We start from the raw sequence: 15,365 nt of genomic DNA, 5'->3' as shown, positions 1-15,365 counted from the left end.
GGCCTAGAAATTATGTGGAGTAAATCAAATTGTAAAACTTTACACTGCCCAAAATCACGTTACTGGGATGTGAATTCAGAAAATAAAGGTCAAGGTGCTGATTGAAGCTCCTCAGGTTGGAGCAAGTGTGTTATTTGAAAGCAGTTTATAATCCTGCCTAGGAAAAATATTAGGGGCAAGGGAGAGGGCAGAAATGAAAATAATTCACAGTTCAGAGGTAGGGATTAAATGACAGTTGCCTTCCAGCTGTAAATGAAAGTTCCTTGAAGCAGCAGAGTATGCATCCAAGTGTAAGTACTGGAATATTAAATAATTTCTTGCACAGCCCATGTGGAAAAGAGGTGTTTTCAAGCAGGTTCTCCAATCCCCTGGATATGTCCACTCTTCCCAAAATAAGCCATTTTGCCACCATCTGATGTTCAAGACTTGAATCCTTTTCATTTCCCCTGTCTTGCTGAATTGGGACTGAAAATTGCTGGGAGCCAACTCTGGGACAGGACACAGACCTAATGCCATTGGCCAGGATTTTAGGGTGAGTGAAATCATGCTGTGACTGTTGTGGGCTTGGTTCTTTGTGGGTGCTGTGTGGTCTAAATGAACCATTTCTGACAAATACAGACAAGAGCAGGAGAAGAATTTATTCCAAAGTATTATGGGACATTCAAGGAAACAGCAAGGACACACAGGTGACAGAGGAAATGGGGGTCATTCAAGTTTGAACCCCAAGCCATTAATCACAGAAACAGTGATTACCGTCTGTATCCTATCTGAATTTGTACATTTCCCTGCTGACCAGGTGCTTCAGCAGTCCCTGTCCTGCCCTTTCTGTGACATTTTACTTATTTTTTTTCTTTCTCACCTTATTTGGGGTTCCCAAGATAATCTTCCTCTGTTTAAAGGCAACATTACAACAAGCCAGAGCAGGCCATTTTGGTGAGTTTATATGCTGTAGTTCAAGGCCAGCATTACCAAAAAAATTATTCAGTGATTGAAAAGTAATTTACAAGTGGCTACAGGCAGATTTTCTCTTAATTTGATCTCATTTGCACTTACACTTCATAAGCTTAGGATTTTAAATGCCTTTCTTTGTTTTGGTCTGTGACTATTTGGAGTAATAAAATTACATTGCATACTAGAAGATGGTGGCCACAGCCAAATCTTGAATTTCCATCACTTAGCTGATTGTTTCAGTGGATTTCCTTATGGGGATTCAGCCTCTCTGTGTACTAAATGTGGCTTTTTGTCACTTGGTTTGGTTTACATGCTCCCTGTGCAGTTCATGTCACTTGTCCATCGAGGACCTTCCCATGAACTATGCAGCTCCTTATGCCGACAGCATTTTCTCACTCCTTTTGATGAGTTCTGGACCCTGGAAAAAAGGAAAATCACTGGGAGCAATAATGTCAGGAGGGTGATTGATATGCTTGTGACATGTTCAGTGCGGTGGCAATGGCAGGTCCTGTCCTATGACCTTGGCAAGGTGTACACAACACTGTGTGCAGAGCACAGACACATTCATCACTGTGAATGCACACTGGTTTCCTCTTCAGCTGAGGTGGCCTTAGATTCGGTATTGGTCAGAAAAATACTGAAATACGGTTCTGGTAGGAAGAGACAGTAGAATCCTTTGCAGATGTGCTGTTCAGATATATCCAGAGGTGAAACATTTTTTATGAATAAGAGAATTCTTTCCATTTTATAATTTTAAGCCAAAGCTTGGGAAAAAAGATAACAAAGAATCAGGGATGGTTTGTTAAAGTTCAATTAAGGAATACAGTAAAGGGAGGGACATGAGAGAAGAAGGGAAAAGCGGATTTACTGCAGGGTAAAGAGGAACCAAAAGCAGTTTTGGGGTATGAAGTTCAGCGGGCTGAACCAGCGAGGGCAAGGCAAGAGGGAAACAGAGGCAGGAGGATAAACAGGGAAAATGCTTTGATCTAAAATGTGGATGTTCCCTTTCCCTCCCTGCTGCAGAGGAACTTTGGCTGGAAACAGAAGCAATACCTCTTTCAGGAAGCAGGTCTCAGGGTTTGCCTCTCCGCAGCACTGTTCCCTCATGGCGCTGAAGGCGGCCGTGACGGAGCCCAGCTGCTCTGGGCTGATCTGGGGCTTGTATTTGAGGAGGGTGATGAGCATCCTGCAGGAGAGCAGAGCTCTGGGAACTGGGAGGGAAGCACGTGTTCACAGAACTGCCCTCCACGCCAGGCCAGCAGCCCCCACCCCATTCTGTTCCCACCCATTGCCTTCCCACAGCTCTTTGTCCTTAGTCACCACCCAGATACGGACTTCTGCCAGGGAGCAAAGCTGGCCCTCTTCCCCTTTGAAATGAAACATCATTGTCTGGTTTTGGAGTGTTCCAGAGAAGAAAGAAGGCAGGACGCTGGGCAAGAGGAAGGCAAGCAGTGCCAGGGGTAACAGCAAACCATCATGTCTTACTCCTGCTTCCTGTGCTGTAACTTTTCCTCTTCCGTGGTGCACAAGTCTCCATGGAAAGCAAATAGCCCTGGAGTCAAGGCCAAGGGCACATAACTCTCATCAACCTCCAGTTTTCCTATGCACGGCCTCCTGAAGGCATAGGAGCTGCTGCAGCAGCGGCAAACTCCAGGATTTATGGGGTCAGCCAGGTGTCTCCTACAGATTTCCCCAAGCACAAGATCCAGCTTTACCAAGAGAATGAAAAAAACAATGTTACATCATTAATTTTTCATTTTCAAAAATCACTGAAACACAATGCTCACAGTAAAGTTAGGGTAAAAGGAATTTAAAGTTTGTTTGTAAGATAGAGAATACTTTATATTTGTACTTAATACTGGCTTATGTCAGTGCAGAAATGGCTCTGATTTTTTGCAAAAAGTAAGATCCAGAACCAAAGGATAACACTCACATTTTCCTCAGCACAAGGCAGCAGCTTGTCCTGGCCCACCTGGCAGCATTTGGAGCCGATGGTTGTCATTTCCTTGGTGAATTTGATCAGCTCTGCAGATGTCAGCTGAGGCATCTTCTTGGTGAAGCTCATGAGGAGCCTGAAATGACAGATTTTGAGATACTGGTGTTTTTGTTTCAGCAGGCAGCAGTGAGCAGCCTCTGCCTTCCCCATGGAATGTTCCAGCCCAGCGCCATGGAACACTCCTTAGCACAAGGACAGGACTGAGCCTTGAGTTTCTAAGCCCAGGTGGGCAGCTGTAAGACTGCCCTGTTTGTGTGCAGCCAAATGTTTCAGCAGTGCCTTTAGCCTGGCCCGTGAGACCCGTGTGGCGTTACTCCAGCCTGGACTGTGCCCAGCCGGAGCAGGGTAAGGAAGCATAGGAAACAGTAATACTCGTTTTGGAAATAGTAATCTCCTTTCTCATTGTAAATGTCGCAGCTTGTCCTCATGACACTTTCTGTTTCGTAAATATGTTTCCTCAGTTCTTCCTCCTGAAAAAAATAAGTGAATTTGAGGAGTCATTGCATCAGGGGAATGCGGAATGTCCTACTGCCTCCTGATCAGGCTTGAGTATCTCCAGCTGCCTCTCACCTGGTATGGACCACCTGTTTTTAATGCCATTTCTGTCTGAAACCCCTGTAAACTGTCTGAATGTGGTAAATGTCCACCTCCAATTGCCACGACGTACTGAATTTTGTGTGGCTGCTGGAGGGCCAGGTCTAAGACGCAGGGCAGCTTCTGACTTCAGGTGTTATAAGGCCACTGTCCTGATCCCAGACAATAGCCATAAGTGCTTCTTACATTTGGGAGGGGGAACTGGCATTGGTCAGGAACTCAAAAGGGAGCAAGGACAAAAGGAGTGGTAGTGTTAGCTCCATCCCTTTCCCTCCATCCATCCATGTTAAATTGCTTCACAACTGAAGGCTCTGTTGGTGCTTTTCCCATTTGGGAATCAGTCAGACCTTGCGGTATTTGCTGAGCTGTGGCCCTGGAGCAGGGATACTGGCTTTTTAGTGATGGGGTGACATGTCTGACCCCCTCCATGTGCTGTGAGGAGCCCCAGGGCCCACTAGCACCCACCCCTCTGCTGAGGCAGCTGCTGGGAGCCCCGGGCAGGCAGCACTCCTGTAGCAGGTCCTCGTAGCCTTTGCCAATCCTTAAAAGCATCTGGGCTGAAAATTCGGGGTGTCTCCTGGAATATTCATACAGAAACCTGCAGTATGTGGAAGATCAGGAATTAGGGAGAAGCCAAAACCACTGCCCTTGGGAGGCCGGGGATGGGAAGGACAGCAGGGACATTTCAGGGTAGGTTTGTCTGATGGAACGGGAACAATTTCACAGAGGAAGCCTTGTGCTACCTGGCTAAGTGTGTGTCTTTTTCCTGGGCAAAACGTTCACATATTCCTTTGTCTTCAATAAACTCCCTGACGTGGGGGGACAGGTCTGCAGGTTTGTCATCATTTTCCACATGAACGATGCATTCGCTCCTTTGTAACAGGGGCTGTTCACAGCACTTCTGGATCTTACTGGACAGGATGTGCTGGTTGCTGCAGACATACTGCAGAATGTCTTCCTGTCAACAGAAAAGGAAAGAAGGAAATTTTACCAGACTGTGGTCTTTTTTTTTTTTTTTTTTTTTAAATCAGTATTTTTATCTCCATTTTAGAGACAGAGAAGGTGATTTTTTATGCACTTTTTAATGGCTTCACAGGGAGAAAAGCCAGTTGGGAAAATCAACCACAGTATTAGACTGAAGAGTTAAATTCCAGTTTGGCAGAGCAATCCATACAGCAGAGGAGGAAAAAAAATCTGGAAACAATAACAACAAAAGCATTAAATTTCTGCAGCCACACAACGATGGAAGGGCTTTACCCTGTCCTGCATGCAGTCCAGCATGTCTCCGCGGCAGCAGTCCTTGTGCATGTCAGCCACGTCCATCACAAGTTTGTGAACAGTGACAAAATCAGCTTTGGGGAATTTCTGGCTTATCTGGGTAAGTTTCCTAAAGGGAAGGAAAGTAATTATTGTTTATATTCGCAGTGGGAGATTGTGCTAGCCGTCATCATTTCTGTGTGGAGACATTGTCTAACTTTCATCACAGAGAGATGTGATTGGTTCAGACTTGGGTTTAGATTTTTGGAGTCTCATGGCAGTTTGTAAGGAAATGGCGATGCTGCCATACACAAATCTGAATTCCTAATCTGTCTTCCTTGTTAGATGGTGACCTGCACACAAAAAGGACAGGGCTGGTACTTCAGAGTCACTGAGGAGGCACTCACAGCTTTATTCCTAAATAATAATAAACATGGGGAAAACTCACAGAGCCTTTAAGGTCCTTTCTCCAAACTTCTTCAGGATTCCACACGTGTGTTCCTGCCTCAGGGCATCTTCTCTTACTGGCTTCACCACCTTTGGTGTCTGATAGAAAGAAAATGCAGCCATGAAAGCGGAAGAAAATACAGTAGTTCACACTGAAACTACAGTGGTGACAGTATTTAATTTTTTTTTTAACAGTGGAAGTAAAATGCTGTACGAGTTGCAAGCAACTGTTGTGCTTGCTGTTTAGTCACCAGCATTTATTAAGTGCTCTGTGAAAAGAAAGCAGAACCCTTCAGACAAGAGTTCAGTGCTTTTAGCACAGGGGAGGAAATGGTCACCAAGGAGCTCCAGGGCAGTCTGATTTCGGTTTGTGCTTAGCAAGGTAAGTTCCAGTATCAGGCTCAGATGTTGAGAAAGAAATGCTGGTATTTGTCTCTCAGTGTTTGCGTAGTTGCACATCAGTAACTGAAACCCCTGTGATGGAGTACCTGTGTCTGGAAGCATTCCTCCAGGTGCTGAGAGGGGCCTTCCGCACCTCCACAGCACCTCTTCATCATCTCCTCATACCGGAGAGCGACTGACAGGATTGTTGGGGCAGGCAGGAAGGGATGCTTTCTGGAAACTTCGTAAGTAAAACTGAAACCAGAGAAAAACAGCTTTAGTTTCAGTTGATACTAAAATTATAAAAGTAACAAAAGGATAAAGGCTACTTAAGATGTTGTTTTCCTGACATATCAAACAGTTGCGCAGTGTAGGTTTATCTCATAAAATTTTGATGAGCTGATGTTTTCCTGGGAATTTAAGTTTCAAATCCTGCCAGTTCTGGCTTAGTGGCAGCACAGCTCCTGCTTGGCTTTTAATGACTAAAGGGAAGCCCTTGGTTTCAGGTGAGTTCTTTACACAGACTACAATAAACTGGGCCAGAATAATGTCACTTGGAGATAAAGCCAAAGCAGCAGGTGACACAGCAGGCCTCACAGAATGGCAATTACAGTTGGATAAATTGCACAAGTAATTCACATTAGGAAGAAACATGAGTATGAGAGAGACTCTTAGGCTGGACTTTGTGGTTGCTGCTGCATTTTCTGCCTCCAGCCCAAACTGTCACATCCATGCATCCAATCTAGGATTTATTACTCACTATGCTGTTAATGGTTGCTGATGCTGTGAGTAGTTTCTGCAGGCAGCTTCCGCATCTGGCCTTTGCAAAGGAGGGATGAAGCCTTGCGAGAAATTTTTCAGGGAGAGGAAGCAGTCATTTCTTTCAGAATCCTCTTTAGCACAGCAGTCAGCAATCCTGGGAATTTGCCATTTCTCCTGGCATATTGTATCAAAGAAAATCCTGTCCTGTGAAAAATTAGAAGTTCACCTTTATAGATGGGAGAAAGAGTCCACAAGCCAAACCTGCACACGTGGGGAGGTCACGTCTCAGAGTAATGGATTCACGCCTCTGGAAAAACTCGTGCCAGAGCTCTGCAATGACAAGTCACTTCTGGGAAGGTTTACCACACTGGAAACATGACTGAGCTTACCAGAGGCTTCAGGCAGTCGGGGCTGTCCCTGGCTGCCGCTGCACAGCTTCTGGCCAGGTCTGTGACCCGCTCAGCCATCCCGGCTGCTCTCCTGAACGTCCCTCCTGGCACGTACTGGGCAAACATGATCAGGGCACTGCGGGAGGAACACGCTCCATTAGATCTGCTCCTGGCCTCCTAACAACTCGTTACGGGCTTTGCAGGTGAGAGGCAGTGACAGGATTTGTATCACCCTGGGCCAAGGTGGGACTTGGTGCACTCATTCCCAATGACAAAGTTGTGCAGTGGCAGCAAATCTGCTTTACCTGGACAACTTACATGGCTTTAAAGTTGTTCTCATGCAGCTGAGAAAAACGTTGACCAATGCTTGTTTTTCCCTCTGAAAAACAAGATGATTTCAGTAAAAATGTTTACTAAATGCTTCATTAAATACCTCTTTATTTCGTAGCTCAAGTGTCAGTAGGCAGGGAAAATTTCCCTTCCATGCACTCTGTCTCAGTAATCCCTGCCCATCCTGCATACCACAGAGATTCTCATGGACTTAAGAGGTTGATCACACCAGATTTTTCCAGGGAGAGTTTTGCTGTATACCTTTGTCCCTTAAGAAAATCCCCACATCCAGCTGTGGCTAAGTGAGCCACCAGAGAGCCACGTGGGCCGAGTCAGCCAGCAGTGTTAAACAAGAAATAGAGAAAAAAGATGAGAGAGATCCTTACCTACATCCCGAGAAGTTCTAGGCAGGGCTTTGGCTACTGTAAGGTTCACCAATAAAACAGCGTAAAGGATTGTTCTCCAGTTCATTCTGTCAGGTTTTGGCAGGGACTTGGGGTGAGTTTGCTTTATCTGTGAAAGGCAGAAAGAATTAAGGGGAAAGAGTTACTTTTATCCTCCCCCAAATGATTCCTGGTTAATCAAAACCCTTTTACTGTCAGATTTCACAGTAACCCTTTGGGAATATTCCCACAATAATTAGACATGCCATTATTTGCTCAGGATGATGAACTGGCCATGTTATTGCAAAGGAAGGACCTTGAAATTTTTTTTCCCCCATAAAATTTAGACAAATAGGCATTTTCTCCTTATCACACCTCACACAAGAAGTTTAAACACTCCTTGGGCTTTTTGTTGTGCACACTGAACTCATCTACTTACAAATTGCTCAAAGGTGATTGCTGTGCAGAAGGTGACTTTGGAACTGATCAGTGACTGGAAAATCCCAAGTTCAGCTGTTATCCTGTTATTTCTGCACTCCTCCTTGCTGTATAAGCTCTCTCCTGCTCCCAGCTCCCAAGGAGTCATGGGGAAAGGCTGAATGAGGTACCCCACGCACATTTTTGCAGCATTGATAATTACCATCAAAATGTCTACAAAGCTTGGAACAAAATCAACTCCAAAATTGTAGAATGAAGGGAAAAATTCCAGTTATTACAGGTATTTTACTGATTTTTTTAAAAATGTATGCTGTAAGCATCAGGGAGATAAAAAGAAATTTTTGGAGATACAAGTTCTTTGAAGAGCTGCAGGTATTGTTAACACAGAGGTAGATGGGCAAAGACTATTTCCACATGCATGATCATCACAGAATGTCAGGCTGGTATGGGTTGGAAGGGGCCTTAAATCTCATCTCATTCAAACCCCCTGCCATGGGCAGGGACACCTCCCACTAGACAAGGTTGCTCCAAGCCCCGTCCAACCTGGCCTTGGACACTTCCAGGAATGGGGCATTCATTTGAATCCTTTAAATCCAGTGTCTCCAGTGCCTCTTTCCATGCTCAGCAGGATGGGTAACTGCTTTTCACTTTTCTTGGAAAACCCTTGCCACTCTTGGGATGGCAACTGGGCTGTGTTCAGTGAACGCTCACTTGCAGGAGGGAAATGTGTGTGAAGTATTTAACTGGAAAGGAGTGTGGCCAGCACTAGGAATGAGATCCAACAGAGAGCTTAGTCCTCATTAAGAGTTGTCATCATTTTTTAAAGAAAACATGGTTCATGTTTGTGTTTTTACATGGAAATGTAATGAAAGGAAGGTGGCTGGACTTTATCTGAACACGTGTTTTGGAGTATGTCTTGTTTTAGTGCTCTTTTATGGCCCTGTGAAACCAACATCCCTGGCTGAGTGCTTGGTTTAAATTTACAGAAGTGATCAAATTATATTCCTCTTGGAAAATGAGGAGTAATTCCCTGCTAAGGAAGACCAACAAGTTGCAATGCAGGGATTTGAAAATCAAAGGAGATTAAGTATTGTTTTCCATGCTAAAAAGGCTACAAAGAAAGTCTGGTTCATTTTTGCAGGTTTGCTTTGTTCAACTTCCATTGCAAACCCTGATTCCTGTCCTCCTCATCTTCCAGGAATTGCTTTGTGGTTGAATACATGAATTTTCCATGGAAAGCCAAAACCATTTCAGCTTCTCCATGTGATTCAAATAGGTAATTGCAGATTGCCTAAGAAAACTCACTTTCATACAACACATTTGAGTCTTTTCTGCAAATATTTAGCTCAAAATCAACACCAGTTCTCTGCCTTCCTGTACAGGCATGAATGGGATTCCATGTGCTCTGAGCTGGGACAGTGCTCAGCTCCTCTTGCTGGAATACAGGGAATTTACTGTGCATTCTGTGGCAGTTTGGCTCAGACCCAGCCTAATCCACTCCTTCGGCTGGAGTGTAACAGCTCGAGGCTCACTGAGACAAGCAGGGGTTTCTGCTTGGCTTTCAGGGTCTCCTTGGGAGCTTCTGGAGAGAGGGAAGGTTTTCCCTTCAGATCACTCGGGGCAGCGTGACACTCACAGAATCTGTGCCTCAAAACCCAAGGTGTGGCAGGGATGTGGTGGATAAAAGCTCATTACCTGTCTACTCAACAAATCTTTTCTGGAGTGTGAGGCCTGGAGGCAATGCAGGAAGGAAATCCAAGTTGTCCACTTCATTGCTGCTGCTGATTCTGTGCTGGGGAGTCCGATGGCAGGAATTGCTCTTTTCAGCTCCTGCCAGCAACCAGTTGTATCAGAATCACTTAGGAACTTCTGTTGGACCTGGAGATGATTTCCTCAGTGGATGTATTTTGCCAAAAGTGCATCTCTTAACCTCTTTTCTGACTCTACCTGTAGTCCAGAGCCTGTTCGTTTTAAAAGGCTTTATAAATGTATGGACTATCCACACGGAGTGTGACTGGTCTCATGCAAACCAGGCAATTTTTGGCAATTCTCTTGTTCCCCAGCCATCCTTTGGCTGGGGGACGTTGAAAAGCTGCACAGGGTGTAATCCAAACCATAATTCATCTCGCTCAAAAGAATCCCACTCCAATTCTTTTCACCTGGGGGAACAAAAAAGTCCATCCATGTCTGTTTTCTCCCTTGTTTTCAGTCACTCTGAGGTGCTTTGTGTGGTCTGTCGTTCGGATGGGACGTGACGGCTTTTCCTGGAGTCCTTGTCCTGGGGAGTGTCCCCTGAGGGGGTGTGAGCGTGCTGGCACAGGGGACAGGATAACCTCTGGCAGTGCCAGCGGCAGCGCGCCCAGGCCGCCCGCAGCTCCGCGCTGCCGTAAAGCCAGCAGCAAATCCCGCTGGCCCGTGGCTCCTGCGAGCCACGGGGCTGGGAACGAAACACCTTTCCTTCCTCACTGCTTTTCCAGCAGCGCTTCCCTCCATCCCGGCTGCCTCCGGGCTCGAGAGGACGTGTTGGATACGCGTTGCCAGTGGCACGTGGGGGGGAAGTGCAGCGGGTGCTTGGCGTGGTCCCAGTGTTGGGAATCACCTGCCAAGTGTCCCAGGAGGACTCCTCTGTGTGGGATGTCCAGGTTCCCTCTGAAGTGCAATTTGGTCACCCCTGAGACGTGAGGACAGAGTTGTACCCTGTGAGTTTCCCTACTCACATTTCCACCCTGCCCTACTCCTTCTCTTCCTTTTAATTCCAGAGCCACGGCAAAAGCAAAACACACTTATCCCACACAGTAGAAAAGAAGCATTCCAGTAACTCTAGGACCTATGGGCTGCCTCAGAGGCCATCTCTTCTGTAACAAACATTTTTGATAGTACAAAAAATAGAGAAAATTGATCCCTGCTTTGGACTTGGAGGACTGACCCCTCTGTTTGGGAGCTGAAGCCCCAGTCTAGTTCAGAGAGCGGTGTTGGTGCCAGCAGGCCTCGAGCAAGAGAACTGGGCGTCTGCTTCTGTGCTGTAGGATGCTTCCCTTCGCACCATAATGAAATGGTTTCCTTGAATACAGCCTTGTCCTGCCTTAGGTGAGGAGAGGCTCTTCCGCTTTCTGTGCTCCTGCAACGAATGTCTTTCTGGAGAGTCTGGAACGACGTCGTTATTACCCTCTAAGGAGGAGGAAGGAATTAATAATTGATCCTGGGGGGCTCTGGCTATTGGGAGGGGAATCTGCAGCCCAGTTTCGAATGTGAAAGCTTTAAAGGAGTGATGTCTGTAGAGGCTGCTGCGTATGTGCTTGTTACCGACACCGCGTGCCCTTTTTTGGGAAGCAAACCCTATCTGCCAGATCATTTAAGAGCATGAAATGAACCTACAACACCTGGGATGGAAGAAGAAAGAAATTCCTCAAGTTTAAACGCTCTCTGACTCACCCTCCCCTTAACCTCCTCAGCAGGGCACTCCGGCTTTTATCTCTGTTCCAAATCCCACCGCAGGCCGATTGCAACTGAGCTGGACATGACAGAGGACAAAGGGTGACATTTACAACCTGTCCTCGGCTTATCTGGCCCCGGAGGCGTGGTGGCCTGGCCAAGTGAACCCCTGGGGCTGCCTGTCCAAACGCGTTATCTCAGCACGAGGCAAGCCTGGGTTGCAGTGACCTGCTTGCTCAGCACCTGTGGGCAAGGCAGGGAACTGGCTCTCTCTGCCCACGGGCAGCAGAGATTAAACGAGCTCCAGGGAACCGGGGAGAGGCTTCCCTACCTCTTCAGGCAACGCTGAAGTGCCTCAAGAACACTTTGTGCCAGTCTTGGGTACGGCTGCAGATGGTGCTTGGTCCTTCTCCTTCTCAACTCAGACTCTACAAGAGAAAAAGGAAGTTCAGTTCATTAGAAACTAACCCAGGTGGGCAACAAATATCAGCCGTGGAAAGCCCCAGCCCAAAAGAGAGTCCTGGGAATAGAAGCAGCGTTGATCAGCATGGGACCGAGAGCTCTTGGGACGTGATTTTCAAAACTATGTCAACACTAAGGCTTGAGATGCTGCTTTAAGGGCTGCGGCTTGGCTGCACAGGTCTGTCTTTATGCCAACTGAAAGACACTGTGCCGTGCAAGGGAAACACATGAGTGCCTATGGATTGTAGCAATGGGAGTGGGATCCAGCAAAATCGTGTCTTCCAAAAACCTGCAGCCAAAAGCCCCGGGAGGAATTGGACGGTGCGAGGCCGATAGCGCCCCCTGCCGAGCAGCGCCCGGTGCTGCAGAGACAGCCCCGACAGCGCCTCTGGCGCCGCTGCGGCACCTCCGGCCGGACGCGCGGCTGCGCTGCGGGCGGAATCTGCGCGCCCTGCGGTACCGGCGCAGAGCAAACCCGGCGCAAAAGAGCCGGTGCTGTCTCAGAACAGCGAGCGGTGAGTGCTGCCGGCACTTTAACGCCCTGCCGGGTGACGGCCTGGTGCTGGAGGCGGCGTGAATCCCGCCTTCAGTACGCGCTGGAATTCGGCAGGGAGTGCTGACGACTCGGCAGCACCAGCCGTCGCCCACAGCAGCCCTTTGGGCTCTGCAGCCCTCACGGCCAGCAAATCCCAAAGCGCAGCTCCACAAGTGCTGCTCTGGGCAACGTGTGCTCACCACATTTGTCCTAAGGGACCAAGGACACAAACTTGGCTCTTGTGTCACCTCCTGGCCACCGTGCCCTGCCAGCAGCCGGCAGGGAGGGGGTGTGCTCAGCCTGGAGCGTACATGAGGGAAATCTGTCTGGGATGGAGCGGGTCATTGTTTGCCTGACCAGGACCAAGTCCCCTCTGTGGCTCAGATCCCCTCCTCAGCAAAGAGAAGAAACACGAGCCTGTCAGGGCAGGTGCAGAGCACTGCAGCTCTGCCAAAGCATCTGCTCTCCTGGAGCATCGCGGGGCTGGGGGTGGGACACTCGGTGTCCCTCACAGCAGGTGCAGCAAGCGCTCTAGGGGCGCTCTAGGGGCACTGTAGGGACACTATAGGGGCGCTATAGGGCACTCTAGGGGCACTCTTGGTGCACTCTAGGGGCACTATAGGGGCGCTCTAGGGACACTGTAGGGGCACTGTAGGGGCGCTATAGGGACGCTCTAGGGGCACTCTTGGTGCACTCTAGGGGCACTATAGGGACACTGTAGGGGCACTGTAGGGACACTCCAGGCTCGCTCCAGGGCGCTCCCCGCAGTACCGGTGCCAGTCCCGCAGCGGCCGCAGCTGCGCTCGGGGCGCCGGGCGGGGGCGGAGCGGCGGTACCGAGGCCCCGCCCGGGGCATGCGCAGTGCGCGCCCCGCGGCCTTTTCCCGGCGGGACGGCGGGGCCCTGACGGGAGCTGCGGTTCCCGCGGTTCCCGGGGCGGGGTCCGGGCTGTGGCGAGGAGCCGGACGCTGCCCGGGCGGGTGGTCGGGGCTGCCGCTTGGGGCAGGGGAGCCGCCGCTGGCAAAGGGGCCGGGCTGGGGCTCCTGTGCCGGGAGCCGGTTTGCGCCCCCCGGCAGCGCTGTGCGCGCGGAGAGACCTTGGGACGTGTGCGGGGATGGACGAGGCGTTCCGGAGCTCGGGCCCGGGGTGAGTACGAGCTCTCCCACCTGGGCGCCGGGCCGGCCTGCGGCTCCCGGCCGGGATGGCAGGAGCGGCCGTGCCGGGGCCGTGCCGGGAGCTCGGGGCTGCCCCCGGGCCGGGGCCTGTCCCGCAGGAAAGCGTGACGTGGTGGAGAAGGGAGCCAGGCGGTGCTCTGGAACTTGGAACCCGCACCGGTGTTTTCCAAATGTACTCGCAGAGATTCGGCCGTGGGGAAGCTGCAGAGGAGGCTGCCCGGCACAGCTCCGCCGAATGGGCCTTCCCCGACTGAGCTCTCCCGGAGGACGGGGCGCTTGCAGCCGCCCGGTCCTTCCTGTGCAGTTCGGTAAGTCTGGGGAAAGGCTTCCTGACGGTCCCTGTGTCCCAGCAAGCTGTGCCTCGTTGTCCGGAGGCCCTGCCCGGGCAGCCCGGCTCGGCGCAGCTCGGTTCCTGCTGCCAGGCTCACCGGAGGGAGGCAGAGCCACCAAACTGCGCGTCCGGCTGGGAAGGGGCAGGCGGGGCCGGCAGCCACGGCGGGGGGAAGGAGAGGAGGCAAAGCCTCTACACCGGCCGCGGGCCCGGCCTGCCCGGGACAGGCTTCTGAGAGGCTCCGGCGGCTCTCGTTTGCCCGGAAAGCCGCGGCCGTCGGGGGCTCAGGGGGGTGAGCCGGGCCCTGCAGCACCGCAGGGAAAAGGGGGGAGCACGGGGCGGGTGGTGACCCCCGGGGGGCGGCTGCAGTCCGTACAAGCGGGGTCTGCGCTCAGCGCTGCGCTTTGCTGCCTGCGGGGAGGGACCTGTGGTGTGGGGTTGGGAGCTCCTGCTGGGGCAAGAGCTTCATCTTCCAAGAGGCAAAGCTGCAGCCTCTTCCTCACCGGGGACTGTCTCCATGCAGGAAACAGCACAGGGGACGGGCCGAGGGGCTCGGCCTGGGACGCGGCCCCAGCAGGAGCGGCCCTGGGCACCGTGGCGCGGGAAGATGAGCCCAGGTGAGGAGCGCGGCCCCGGGAGAGGCTGGCACGGGAGGAGGGACTGTCCGGTGAGTGCTCTGACCCGGGCAGCTCTGCCGTGCCCCTGGGGAAGGCGGCAGGATCGGGCGGGAAGGAAGGAGTGCCCCAGATGCACAGGAGCTGAGGAAGTTGTGCCGTGCCGGCGGCTTCTGGCGCCGGCCCTGCTGCGGGGCAGTTTGGGGCCGGCAGCGCTGCCAGGCTGCAGCAGGTCAGGGTGGTGGCTGTGCCCCGCTCCTCCCTTGGGCCTGGCTGTTCCGCGGGAAGAAAAGGGTTGTGCTTGTGGTTTCTGGCTGTGCGGCACGTCCCGCTGCGCTGCGGTTTGGGGCCGCCCTGGCAGTGCTCCTGGACAGGGCCCTGGCTGCAGGGGGAGCGGGACAGGCGTAGGGATTCTGGGCAGAAACGTGCATTTTTTGGGCTGAGCCCTGAGCTCTCCCGTTGTCATTTCTCCCTCCCCTCCCCATCCTCGGCGGGCAGCGCCGGACAGCCCGTGCCGACAGCGAGGGGCAGCAGGGAGGGAAGGGTTGCCCCTGCCTGGGAGGGGGACGGGCATCTCCTCTGGGTTACGTGGGGCTCTGCTGGGCACCCTGACTGCTGAGCCCTTTTTGCAGAGACACGGGAGACGCTGCCGCAGCTGTCCCCAGGAGAGCTGGCGGCCCCGCCTCACGTCGGCTGCCGGGAACGGGCCTGGGAGAGGCCTCCACGCGGAGACTGGCGCGGCTCCGCTCCCCGATGGAAGAGGCTGGGCTCCCTGCTGCTCGCAGCTCCTCATCGGCGACGTCCGCGCCCGGCTCGGAATCCGGGCCGCCGTCATCGCGGCTCCGGCCACGAGACGTTCCTGCCGCAGCTGCAGGTAAGCTCAGCTCTC

General features: G+C 51.4%; 1 protein-coding gene across 11 annotated transcripts; it reads right to left on the bottom strand.

Moving 5' to 3' along the window:
• Positions 1-201: 201 nt before the first annotated feature.
• LOC138109245 (alpha-fetoprotein-like) lies at positions 202-12,351 on the bottom strand. 11 transcript variants are annotated; one of them, XM_069012332.1, is made up of 16 exons: positions 11,361-12,351; positions 9,624-11,046; positions 7,494-7,620; positions 7,096-7,156; positions 6,778-6,913; positions 6,387-6,592; positions 5,734-5,881; positions 5,247-5,344; positions 4,799-4,928; positions 4,285-4,499; positions 4,007-4,139; positions 3,320-3,417; positions 2,885-3,023; positions 2,437-2,660; positions 2,005-2,137; positions 202-1,369 (listed from the first exon to the last, which is right to left on the bottom strand). In XM_069012332.1, the coding sequence occupies exons 2-16, from the start codon at positions 9,699-9,701 to the stop codon at positions 1,325-1,327; spliced, it is 1,971 nt and encodes a 656-aa protein (XP_068868433.1). In that variant the 5' UTR covers positions 9,702-11,046; positions 11,361-12,351; the 3' UTR covers positions 202-1,324. The 11 variants fall into 11 exon arrangements, with proteins under 11 accessions (XP_068868433.1, XP_068868431.1, XP_068868432.1 ...); XM_069012330.1 differs by having other exon boundaries at positions 9,624-11,603; positions 11,692-12,351; XM_069012331.1 differs by having other exon boundaries at positions 9,624-11,439; positions 11,692-12,351.
• Positions 12,352-15,365: the final 3,014 nt, after the last annotated feature.

Source organism: Aphelocoma coerulescens, chromosome 4, assembly GCF_041296385.1.
Source record: "Aphelocoma coerulescens isolate FSJ_1873_10779 chromosome 4, UR_Acoe_1.0, whole genome shotgun sequence".
Classification (NCBI taxonomy): Eukaryota; Metazoa; Chordata; class Aves; order Passeriformes; family Corvidae; genus Aphelocoma; species Aphelocoma coerulescens.
The sequence above is the reverse complement of the archived record's forward strand: the minus strand, read 5'-3'. Positions and strand labels throughout refer to the sequence as shown.